The sequence below is a fragment of the Phyllobates terribilis genome, unplaced genomic scaffold, assembly GCF_046119375.1.
Source record: "Phyllobates terribilis strain yellow unplaced genomic scaffold, ASM4611937v1 Scaffold_1__5_contigs__length_1240528914, whole genome shotgun sequence".
Lineage (NCBI taxonomy): Eukaryota > Metazoa > Chordata > Amphibia > Anura > Dendrobatidae > Phyllobates > Phyllobates terribilis.
The window spans coordinates 892,245,668-892,258,069 of NW_027362761.1; the positions used below are offsets into that span (position 1 = coordinate 892,245,668).

General features: G+C 40.8%; 1 protein-coding gene across 15 annotated transcripts in view; it reads left to right on the forward strand.

The window, feature by feature from the left end:
• Positions 1–12,402, forward strand: part of CAMK2D (calcium/calmodulin dependent protein kinase II delta) — a 330,223-nt gene that overhangs the window by 270,041 nt on the left and 47,780 nt on the right. For 5 of the 15 annotated variants that reach the window (XM_073639984.1, XM_073640000.1, XM_073640020.1 and 2 more), the window contains exon 13: positions 5,380–5,417. In XM_073639984.1, coding sequence (XP_073496085.1) covers positions 5,380–5,417 — 38 coding nt within the window. Of the gene's footprint in view, positions 1–5,379; positions 5,418–7,611; positions 7,645–12,402 lie in introns of all 15 variants that reach the window. The other 10 variants (XM_073639993.1, XM_073640010.1, XM_073640029.1 and 7 more) reach the window with 3 other exon arrangements.

The following is a 12,402-nucleotide window of genomic DNA, read 5'->3' on the forward strand; positions in this document are numbered from 1 at the left end:
CCTCTTTGAAAATGGGGTTCTCTATATTTTGCGACTGCTGCATCTGCTCCACATTGCTACACCCGCCAGCTTTCCAGTGCACTGCTAAATTAATCTACTTTTGTTCTCTCTGGAGTATTTATTATGATTAAATACATTTATGGAAGAATTGTTTCTGTACTGTTGTGAAGCGTTGCTGAATTATTCATCATTTCTCTGCTGAGTCAAAGAGCATATTGCATAAATGGCCATATTTATCACATGCCATGTGACTTCATTGTGACATTTGGTATACAATAATACAGTGCAGCAACTTACTAACGGCTGAAATCAGCTTACGTGCAACATCCGCTAGCATACAAAATAAAATACATATATACTGGGATGGATTCATAAATATGTTGCAGCTTGTAAGCTGTCATGAGAAAATGCTGTACTAATCTTCAGTTATGTCTGCTATATTTATCAAACATCTTAGACACATCTCTAAGCCACTTAAATGCATGTATTTGGGGCTAAATATAATTTTTGCTGTTTGGTTTAATTAAAAATGTTCCACCATTTGGTTTTTACAGGCTTTTTTCCTTGCAAATAGCTGTAATGGGGTCTGTCATTAGAAATGAGATGAGAGAAGCTCAGCAAAAGACACAATAATTAGAAGTTCTTGTTACACGCACGCCGCTAGGTTCAGATAGGGCGAGACAGGTTACGTGAATTCTTTGGAATCCTGGGGGAACCGTTACTCAGGGCGACCATAGACCATGTGCTGCAGCTTCTCTCAGGCACACAGGGGAATTGACCCTCAGGCACAGACACGTAAGTTGTTTCACTTGCTGACCAGACACACTTGACAAGAATCCTCATAAACGGTAGAACAGTAGCATTTAATAAGCAGCTGCACAGCCAGTGCAAGTTAAGTCTTATTAGCAACAGGCTCCAGTGACAAACAGTACAGTTTCCTTAGCAGCACAGCAGTTCGCCGTCTACCCAGTAGTACAGGACAGCACAGTTCTAATGCAAAGGCACATTAATGAACACAGCATTATTTACAGCACAGTGAGATGGAGGATAGAGGAGGGTTTGCTGAGGGAGATGATCCCTGTGACACCATTTCTTCCAGTCCTTATATTTCTGCCTGACAATACTCTGCACTGATAGTTCAGGAACTCTACCTGACCTGTGCTTAGTTTCACTCCTGAGTTGAATCCTTTTCGTTCTGCAGCCAGCAACAGACAGTGCAGCACAGAGGCTATAGAACGCAAACAGCGGAACATTTTTAATGAACCCACTTCCAAAAATTTTTAGCCAGAAATACAGTGGGGAAAATAAGTACAGTTATATGAAAAAGTTTGGGCACCCCTATTAATCTTAAGCTTAATGTTTTATAAAAAATTGGTGTTTTTGCAACAGCTATTTCAGTTTGTTATATGTAATAACTGTTGGACACAGTAATGTTTCTGCCTTGAAATGAGGTTTATTGTACTAACAGAAAATGTGCAATCTGCATTCAAACAAAATTTGACAGGTGCATAAGTATGGGCACCTTTATCATTTTCTTGTTTTAAATACTCCTACCTACTTTTTACTGACTTACTAAAGCACTTTTTTTGGCTTTGTAACCTCATTGAGCTTTGAACTTCATAGCCAGGTGTATGCAATCATGAGAAAAGCTACTTAAAGTGGCCACTTGCAAGTTGTTCTCCTGTTTGAATCTCCTCTGAAGAGTGGCATCATGGGCTCCTCAAAACAACTGTCAAATGATCTGAAAACAAAGATTATTCAACATAGTTGTTCAGGGGAAGGATACAAAAAGCTGTCTCAGAGATTTAACCTGTCAGTTTCCACTGTGAGGAACATAGTAAGGAAATGGATGAACACAGGGATAGTTCTTGTTAAGGCCAGAAGTGGCAGTCCAAGAAAAACATCAGAAAGGCAGAGAAGAAGAATGGTGAGATCAGTCAAGGACAATCCTCAGACCACCTCCAGAGAGCTGTGGCATAAACTTGCTGCAGATGGTGTCACTGTGCATCGGTCAACTATACAACGCACTTTGCACAAGTAGAAGCTGTATGGGAGAGTGATGCGAAAGAAGCCGTTTCTGCAAGCACGCCACAAACAGATTCGGCTGAGGTATGCAAAAGCACATTTGGAGAAGCCAATTTCTTTGTGAAAGAAGGTCCTGTGGACTGATGAAACCAAGATTGAGTTGTTTGGTCATACAAAAAGGCGTTATGCATGGTGGCAAAAAAACACAGCATTTCAAGAAAAACACTTGCTACCCACAGTAAAATTTGGTGGAGGTTCCATCATGCTTTGGGGCTGTGTGGCCAATGCCGGCACCGGGAATCTTGTTAAAGTTGAGGGACGCATGGATTCCACTCAGTATCAGCAGATTCTTGACAATAATGTTCAAGAATCAGTGACAAAGTTGAAGTTACGCAAGGGATGGATCTTTCAGCAAGACAATGATCCAAAACACCGCTCCAAATCTACTCAGGCATTCATGCAGAGGAATAATTACAATGTTCTGGAATGGCCATCCCAGCCCCCAGACCTGAATATCATTGAACATCTGTGGGATTATTTGAAGAGGGCTGTCCATGCTCGGCGACCATCAAACTTAACTGAACTGGAATTGTTTTGTAAAGAGGAATGGTCAAAAATACCTTCATCCAGGATCCAGGAAATCATTAAAAGCTACAGGAAGCGACTAGAGGCTGTTATTTTTGCAAAAGGAGGATCTACTAAATATTAATGTCACTTTTCTGGTGAGGTGCCCATACTTATGCACCTGTCAAATTTTGTTTGAATGCAGATTGCACATTTTCTGTTAGTACAATAAACCTCATTTCAAGGCAGAAACATTACTGTGTCCAACAGTTATTACATATATCAGACTGAAATAGCTGTTGCTAAAACACCAATTTTTATAAAACATTAAGCTTATAGGGGTGCCCAAACTTTTTCATATAACTGTATTTGATCCACTGACGATTTTGCAAGTTTTCCCACCTACAAAGAATGGAGAGGTCTGTAATTTTTATCATAGGTACACTTCAACTGTGAGAGACATAATCTTTAAAAAAAATCCAGAAAATCACATTTTATGATTTTTACATAGTTGATTTGCATTTTATTGCATGAAATAAGTATTTGATACAATACAAAAAAACAGAACTTAACATCTGGTACAGAATCCTTTGTTTGCAATTACAGAGGTCAGACTTTTCCTGTAGTTCTTGACCAATTTTGCACATTGCAGCAGGGATTTTGGCCCACTCCTCCATACAGATCTTCTCCAGATCTTTCAGGTTTTGGGGCTGTTGTTGGTCAACATTGAGTTTCAGTTCCCTCCAAAGATTTTCTATTGGGTTCAGGTCTGGTGACTGGCTAGGCCACTTCAGGACCTTGAAATGCTTCTTACGGAGCCACTCCTTAGTTGCCCTGGTTGTGTGTTTCGGGTCATTGTCATGCTGGAAAACCCAGCCACGACCCATCTTTAGTGCTCTTACTGAAGGAAGGAGGTTGTTAGCCAAAATCTCGCGATACATGATTCCTTTCAATGCGGTGCAGTCGTCCAGTCCCCTTTGCAGAAAAGCACCCCAAAGTATGCTGTTTTTCCGACCAGGCTTTTCAATTGAGACAGTGTTCTTGGGGTTCTACTCGTACTCTTTTTTTTCCTCCAAACACGGCAAGTGGAGTTGATACCAAAAAGTTCTATTTTGGGCTCATTTGACCACATGACCTTGTCCTATGCCTCCTCTGGATCATCCAGATGGTCATTGGTGAACTTGAAACCGGCCTGGGCATGTGCTGGCGTGAGCAGGGGGACCTTGCGTGCCCTACAGGATTTTAATCCATGACAGCGTAGTGTGTTACTAATGGTAATGTTTGAGACTGTGGTCCCAGCTCTCTTCAGGTAATTGACCAGGTCCTGCAATGTAGTTCTGGGCTTATTCCTGACCTTTTTCAGAATCATCCTTACCCCACGAGGCGAGATCCTGCATGGAGCCACAGACCGAGGAAGATGGAAGAAACACAAGATGGCGCTCAATTTTCTATTAATTGTGCCAACAATTGTTGCCTTCTAACCAAGCTGCTTGCCTATTGTCCTGTAGCCCATTCCAGCCTTGTGCAGGTCTACAATTCTGTCCTTGGTGTTCCTAGACAGCTCTTTTGGTTTTGGCCATGGTGGAGAGGTTGGAGTGTGATTGAGTGTGCGGGCAGGTGTTTTTTTATACAGGTAATTAGTTCAAACCGGTGCAATTAATACAGTTAATGATCACAGCGTAGGAGGGCTTCTTAGAGAAAAACTAACAGGTCTGTGAGAGCCAGAATTCTTGCTGGTTGGTAGGTGATCACATACTTATTTCATGCAATAAAATGCAATTTAATTATTTCAAAATTATACAATGTGATTTTCTGGTTTTTATTTTTAGATTCTTTCTCACACAGTTGAAGTGTACCTACGAAAAAAATTACAGACCTCTGCATTCTTTGTAGGGGGGAAAATTTACAAAATAGTCAGTGTATCAAATACTTCTTTTCTCCACTATACATGCACTTAAGTAATAAAAAAAATTGTCAACAAAGGTGGACAACACCTTTTAAGGCACCCAAGGCTTGAGGTTTGAGAATGGCTTGTTACTCAGTAGATGCCTATATAAGGCCAAAGTACATTTAGGGCACTCCCGTCAAAGAAAACCTACAAAAATGGAAGCAAAGGGTCCAATTAAAAATAACTTATTTGTAATTGATAAAGAGACATGAAATATACATGATTAAAAACATGCAATAAGAGACTATGGAACACAGAGATCTATGCCACCCAGGAATAAGACCAGAATAACCTCAAAATTACAAATGTACAATACACAATGTACAAAACTACACAAATATTATGATAGGCAAAGTGGTCAAATGACCTGGTCAAATATAAGAAGATGAATAGAGTCCAAAAGTGGGAGAGACACCAGTACAAATACTGATGTAAGTAATGGATAAGAAAGAGCCCAAAACCCTAACTCGCGTTTTACATAATCCCTGGAAGAAGCTAATACGAAACGTGCATTGGGGTTTGGTCTATTCCATAATAGACCTCATAAATCCTCATACACCTACAGTACATAGACTGATTAATAAAACTTGTTGTGACCTATGGAATGCAGACCACACATTTTCCCCCATGATATTGCCATTGATAAATGGGTCATTTATGGCATATATGTAAAATCTTGTGTTTTCATCTATTTTTTTCATTAAACTCAGGTCTTTTTTATTGATCACTAGTTTGATTACTGGTTTATCTGCTCTTCCAATTAACATATTTTTCCAGCCAATCTGTGAATTTAATGATATTTTGTACTGTATCCCTAACATAAAACTCCCATCTGTTTGCAGCAGCGAGAAGTTTATTGAAGAAACCCGATGGAGTGAAGGTAAGTTATGCAACGTAAAACTCTGTTCTTAATATTTACAGGATTCTTGCAGCTGTACCCGCATGGACCCTACCGGTTTTGGAAACTTCATCACTGAGGTGTCCTAATATTTAAGTCCTAATGATATAATGGCAGGGACACTTTACTGTACATCTGTCCTCAATTCTCCATTTTTGGCATATAAAATAGTTTATTGCATGTACAGTATCAGACTGTAGATTATTAGGTAACAAGCTTAACCATGTAAACCTGACGCCATATTGTATTTTTTCATTTTACTAACTTGATGTCAGTGTGCATATACTATGTATTAGTTTTTTAACCGATCTTTTGATTTTGGTAGTACTTATTCAGAAGCTATATGGCCTAAGTCTAAGCACTTACTGATGAGCTACAGGAGATTAGTCTGTAGAGACTGAGACTAGTGGTTTATGCTTAGACACCAATGTCTTGTATAGTAGGGCTCTCACAATTTCCATATTATCTGTGTTTACACACGAGGGCTATTATATGCTGTTATTGCTGAGGAAACAGCCATGTGTGGCTTTCTTACAGCTTCTCAGAATAACCAAAGATCATAAGAACTTTACCGTTTCACAATAGGGGCCTGCAGATTAGATGTCTGGAGTGCTGCCTTAGATTATTCCTTTTAACACTCAAACTGCTGCAGAACCTCTCTGGAAGAGGAATGGATAGGCCCATGTGTTTAGGTGAGAAATGACTAATGAAAGGGATTGTCCAAGACTGCGATCAGAACAGTGGGGGTTTGATACCCTGCACCAGCTCCCATTCACTTTAATAGTAGCTGAGCTGCAGTACCCGAGTATGACCACTACATAATGTATGGCACTGTGGTGTTCTGGCTCTGAACACTATGTGTAATTGGCGGCTGCAGGACCTGCTAACGGCCGATCGGTGGGCGTGCAGTGTGGCGGACCTTCATCAGTCTAATATTGATGATGTCTTCAATAACCTAGTCCTGGACAACCTCTGTAACAAATGCCACAATATTGTCAACTTAGATCAATTCAGCAGCAACGGTATGTACATGTATATTTTAGAAATGAAGATACTTTCAGTCTATGTATACTAGTGACAGGAACATTAACACTTACTGATCTTATGGGGAACCCATATGCACCGCACAATTGGACCAGCAGGCTACTATTGTATCGCATTAATGGACCCTCTTTATAATTCAAATAATCCTGACCGTTTTTTCCCCACCTAAAGTCCTGTTTCTTGGCTCCAGTCCTCAGGGCCCACCAGCAGACCCAGTATTCAGGATTTCCTTCGTATTACACAAGTGATAATTCCATCACTTCTACAATACTAAGGAAATCCAAAAAACAGGATCTGTGGCTGGCACTTCAGGACTGGAATTGGGGAACACTGGCCTAAAGGAGATTTTAAGGACTATTTTTCAAAATGAACAAAAAAAAAGCTAAATATGTTTTCTATTCTACATTGATGATTAGAAAATACGGTAAATAATAACGCTATTATGGCAGACGATATATAATCCGTGACATGTAATGGCATTGGGTGACAAATTTGATTTACATAAAAGTATTCAGCACTTTTCTATTCAACAATTATAAAAGCAGGGTTGTGATACGGTTTGTTAAAGGAGCCTAGTCTGGCATTGCACCCTGCTAGCTTCTCCCAGTGATTCCTAGGTGTCTCGCTATGTCACACATGAGACATGCCTGTCAATCACCTGATGCAGTGCGGGGGGCAGCCGGCCCGGGGCAGTGGCAGACTAGCCAGGTCTCTCTCCCTAACGTCCCTGGCTCTTACAACTGGTTTCTCTAAAATGCCAAGATGAAGTAATGGACAGATTCCCTATAAAATTCCTACATTCTCTCCTAACTTGGAAGGAAAATTCTCCAAATCTTCCCTACTCCTTTTCGATATTCACACTTGTATTCTCCGCATTTATTGTCTATGATAGCGGAATGTTGTGAGGAACTCAGTACCAAGATACAGATCATGTAGTATATTGATTGATTAAAAAAAGAATAATTATTTTAGCAAGTGACCATTACCTAACCGAATAAAGCTCTGTGACAGACTTCTTATATGCCACAATCCGTCCTATCAGTAGTAACCCCAGGTAGTTATTTAGTTATTTCTTAATATCCTTACTCATTTATTGTTTCTTGTCCCCCTTTTTTCTGAGTGTTCAATTTAGAAAAGGAAGTCAAGTTCGTGTACTCAGATGATGGTGAGGACATTTGCTGAATGCTTGCTCCTAATGCTCTACAGTAGAGTGGTTGTGCTTGATCTGTATCGATAAAAAGTCCATGCTTCCACCGGTTGCGTAGCTTTTGTTTGCCTGTCCACAATGATTTTCCAGTCCCTCTGTCCTATTGCTTATTCGGCTCTTGTACCTGTAATTCCTTTATTTAGAGGGAACCTGTCACGTTAACCATGCAGTCTGATCTGTTGACAGCATGGTACTTGTATAGACAAGGAAAAATTGAGCAGAATGAGCAGGTTTTGTTCAAAAGATGCATTATAACTTGTATGTTATTCATTGAAATCCCTGGTGTTTGTATACATGTCCAGTCCAGTGGGTGGTCCTACTAGTGATTGACAGTATTCCTGGTATGACTGTGCATGCAGAGATAGCTGTCAGTCACTGAATAGGACCGCCCTCTGGACTCATTTGCATAATAACACTAGAGATTTCAGTTAATAAAATGCAAGTGTTACTGAAACTGCTTTATAACATCATGATTGCACTCCAGATACCATTTTCAACATGACAGGTTATCTTTAAAGGTTATTTCCAACTTCTAAAGTAATGGCGTATCACTAGGATATGCTATCACTATAGGATCGGTAGATGTTTGGCCCGCCACAGATCCTAAAAAATGTGAAGCATTTTCAAAGATCGTACAAACACAGTAAAATATTTTTCAAATAGACAAACACAATCACAATTGAAGTGTTAAGGTTTTTTTTCCCGTTTTATTTAGTGATGTATATCACTTTGATAAGCCATCACCTTCTGATCAGTGATGATCCAACTTCTGGGATTCCATAACCTTGAGAAAAATGGGGAGGCAGCATAAGTGTGTTTCCATGCACAGTGAGGCCCACAGCACTGCTATGCAAGGGAAAAACAGAGAAGAGGATTCAGCGATTGTGAATCCTTTACACTTAGGATTGGTGGTCATAAAATGGTGACTTTTCCTATCGCTATACCATCTTTAAAATGGGAAACACACTTCAAGACATATTTCAGTATAAAAATATTTGTTGCACAAATGATGGGAGGGTCTAAATACTATGCACATATTCTGTGTCTGTTCGAGATCCCTGTTAGAGATCTCCACTACTGCTCCGGTTTTTACGAACAGACCGACTGTAGACATGACGTCTGGTTGACAGCACTGCAACCAGTCACTGGGCACAGCAGTGCATGCCTTCTACATTGGCAGAGCTGCTGAGCCCATTGGTTGGCTTCTGCAGTTATGAGCTCTATAGACATGAAGTCACTGCTGCAGGTGGTCAACAAAGACCGGAGTAGCTAAGGATAGGCAGCACTGCACTTGAGGAGGTTGAGTAAAACTTCAGATTATTTTATGTGCCTTTAAGGTTATAGAGTAATAAAGTTAAATCAAGACAAAAGGAAAGACTCAAGTAAGCCACTCTTTCAGGATTGAGAAGCCTGCCTTGTAGATCAGGGCTAGTACTAGTTCAATGTTTGGCTCTGTTCACATTGGTATCATGGGTTCCTTTCTTACAAGAGCTGTGATCAGTTGTGATTTATTTTCTACTGGATCTTGGGTCTTTCAAGTTTCCTTTGTTTGTATTTTTTAAGAGTACTGTTCTTACTGTCAAAGGCCAATGGAGACATTAAAGTCAGTCTGACAGCACAGAATGATTGTCCAAACCAAGTGCAGACGCTCAGTGCACCCTTGACGTAGCCAAACATTTAACTGCATATTCCCACCTTGTTTTTCCTCCATCTCCACCCTTCCTCTTCTCTGTTTGGCTTTAAATCCAAAGAAGGGTGGAGATGTATAGAAAACAAGAAGATGGGAAATGTTTGGCCACGCCAAGGGTGCACCGAGTGACTGTACAAGGTTTGAACAGTCATTCTGTGCTGTTTTCCACCTTCCCAGATATCGTCATAAGAGTTCATAACAATAATTGGCTAGTGTGAAAAAAGCTCAGCTCATTAAATAAGTTTATAAATGCAAATAAATCTAAATCATAAATGGTCTCTATAGCAACACAGAACACTCCTGTTACTACATCTTACATTTTAATAAAGTTTTATGTATAAACTCAAAGTGATGAGAGTTTTAATCCAATCGGAGTCCATGTAGATTACAGATTATGTTGGTTCACTATTATTGTGACAAAGTGATGTAATTGCTGTCATTAGTCACAAATGTAGGATAAAGAGCACAAGTGAGTGCTTTCCGTCATTTGCATGAGCTGGCTGTATAGTGTACGAGCGTCCTGCTCAGTGTATTGGCGGCAGCCCATTACGAGATTTTAATTCACTGATGGACACTACTGGCTGGCTGACCGCTCGCTGGCCATGAAGATTCACATGCTGTGTGGGACTAAAGAATATGGCCATCCTATACTTTGCCTATAATTTTTCATTGGTGATTTGGAAAATCATGATGTGTAAACCCACCATGAGACTCTAAACAAATGTTTTGTTTTTTTTTTTTTATAACTCTTGTTTTATGTACTAATGGCACAAATTTCCATTTTTAATATGAAGTACCCAAGCAAAGGGATCAGTCACTTTCATTCCAAAATTTTCAACGGAGGGATTTAGTTTCCATGCCTTATCTAATTTAGTAAAGGAATATCTCAAAATGGCAAAGTATATAAAATCTACAAGTGCTTCCATCCTATGCCTGATGTATGATCATTGCCTCATCTTTCGCCTGTACTCGTGCACCCTGATTCTTGTCAGACGAGCTGAACTAGAATCTTTGATGCATCATCGCCCTTACATATCGCAATGAAAAATGCTTTAACTTCACTTAATGCTCACATCTATGACAATGGACATATTCTCCCTACAGTTTGTCACCAGTGCACGTCACTGTTACTATTGAGACCCTGCCGATTGGTTTATACCATGAAATAAATATGTGACGGAATATATTTTAACAATGTTTCGACCTAATTGTTGGATTAGCCTTATAAAAGAGCTTGACATGTTGAAATACAAGGTGGCAATGAAAGTAAAATTTTTACATTTGCATGGACAGCTAGCAGGCTATGTAAATGCATTGCAAATGCATGCGCTAACTTTTGAATCATAGAATGTTAGAGTTGGAGGGGACCTCCAGGGTCATCGTGTCCAACCCCCTGCTCAATGCAGGATTCACTAAACCATCTCAGACAGATGTCTGTCCAGCCTCTGTTGAAGACTTCCATTGAAGGAGAACTCCCCACCTCTCGTGGTGAGCCTGTACACTGTGTGTATATATACACCAAGTGACATGAACCTTACTGTGTATGTTTGGGTTTTATATACAGTACAGACCAAAAGTTTGGACACACCTTCTCATTTAAAGATTTTTCTGTATTTTCATAACTATGAAAATTGTACATTCACACTGAAGGCATCAAAACTATGAATTAACACATGTGGAATTATATACTTAACAAAAAAGTGTGAAACAACTGAAAATATGTCTTATATTCTAGGTTCTTCAAAGTAGCCACCTTTTGCTTTGATGACTGCTTTGCATACTCTTGGCATTCTCTTGATGAGCTTCAAGAGGTAGTCACCGGAAATGGTTTTCACTTCACAGGTGTGCCCTGTCAGGTTTAATAAGTGGGATTTCTTGCCTTATAAATGGGGTTGGGACCATCAGTTGTGTTGTGCAGAAGTCAGGTGGATACATAGCTGATAGTCCTACTGAATAGACTGTTAGAATTTGTATTATGGCAAGAAAAAAGCAGCTAAGTAAAGAAACACGAGTGGCCATCATTACTTTAAGAAATGAAGGTCAGTCAGTGCGAAAAATTGGGAAAACTTTGAATGTGTCCCCAAGTGCAGTTGCAAAACCCATCAAGCGCTACAAAGAAACTGGCTCACATGAGGACCGCCCCAGGAAAGGAAGACCAAGAGTCACCTCTGCTTCTGAAGATAAGTTTATCCAAGTCACCAGCCTCAGAAATCGCAGGTTAACAGCAGCTCAGATTAGAGACCAGGTCAATGCCACACAGAGTTCTAGCAGCAGACACATCTCTTCAACAACTGTTAAGAGGAGACTTTGTGCAGCAGGCCTTCATGGTAAAATAGCTGCTAGGAAACCACTGCTAAGGACAGGCAACAAGCAGAAGAGTCTTGTTTGGGCTAAAGAACACAAGGAATGGACATTAGACCAGTGTAAATCTGTGCTTTGGTGTGATGAGTCCAAATTTGAGATCTTTGGTTCCAACCACTGTGTCTTTGTGCGACGCAGAAAAGGTGAATGGATGGACTCTACATGCCTGGTTCCCACCGTGAAGCAAGGAGGAGGAGGTGTGATGGTGTGGGGGTGCTTTGCTGGTGACACTGTTGGGGATTGAAGGCATACTGAACCAGCATGGCTACCACAGTGTAATGGCGTGTGCGTGTGATTCCACTGGACCGTGCCGGAGAGTGAATGCCTGGAGGGGCGTAACTAGGTATTCACCCGATCCGACCAGGGTCGCACGACTGCATACGACGCCAGTGCACCCAGGAGGAACCGAGCAGAGGGACCAGGTGCTACTCCAGGACAGACCCCGGACACGGCTGTTGACCCACACAGGGGAATACAGGAACAGACTGGTTAGGCTGGCACACAGACTGGTGGGAATAGGCAGGCACGACTGGTATGCGGGCAGGCGGGTATGCAGGCAGGGGGGTACAGGCAAGCACGGCTAGAGTGCAGACAGGAAGGCACTAGGAGGTAGGAACACAGGTGGGATAGGACCCAGTACACACTGGGACTCTGGAACAGAACCA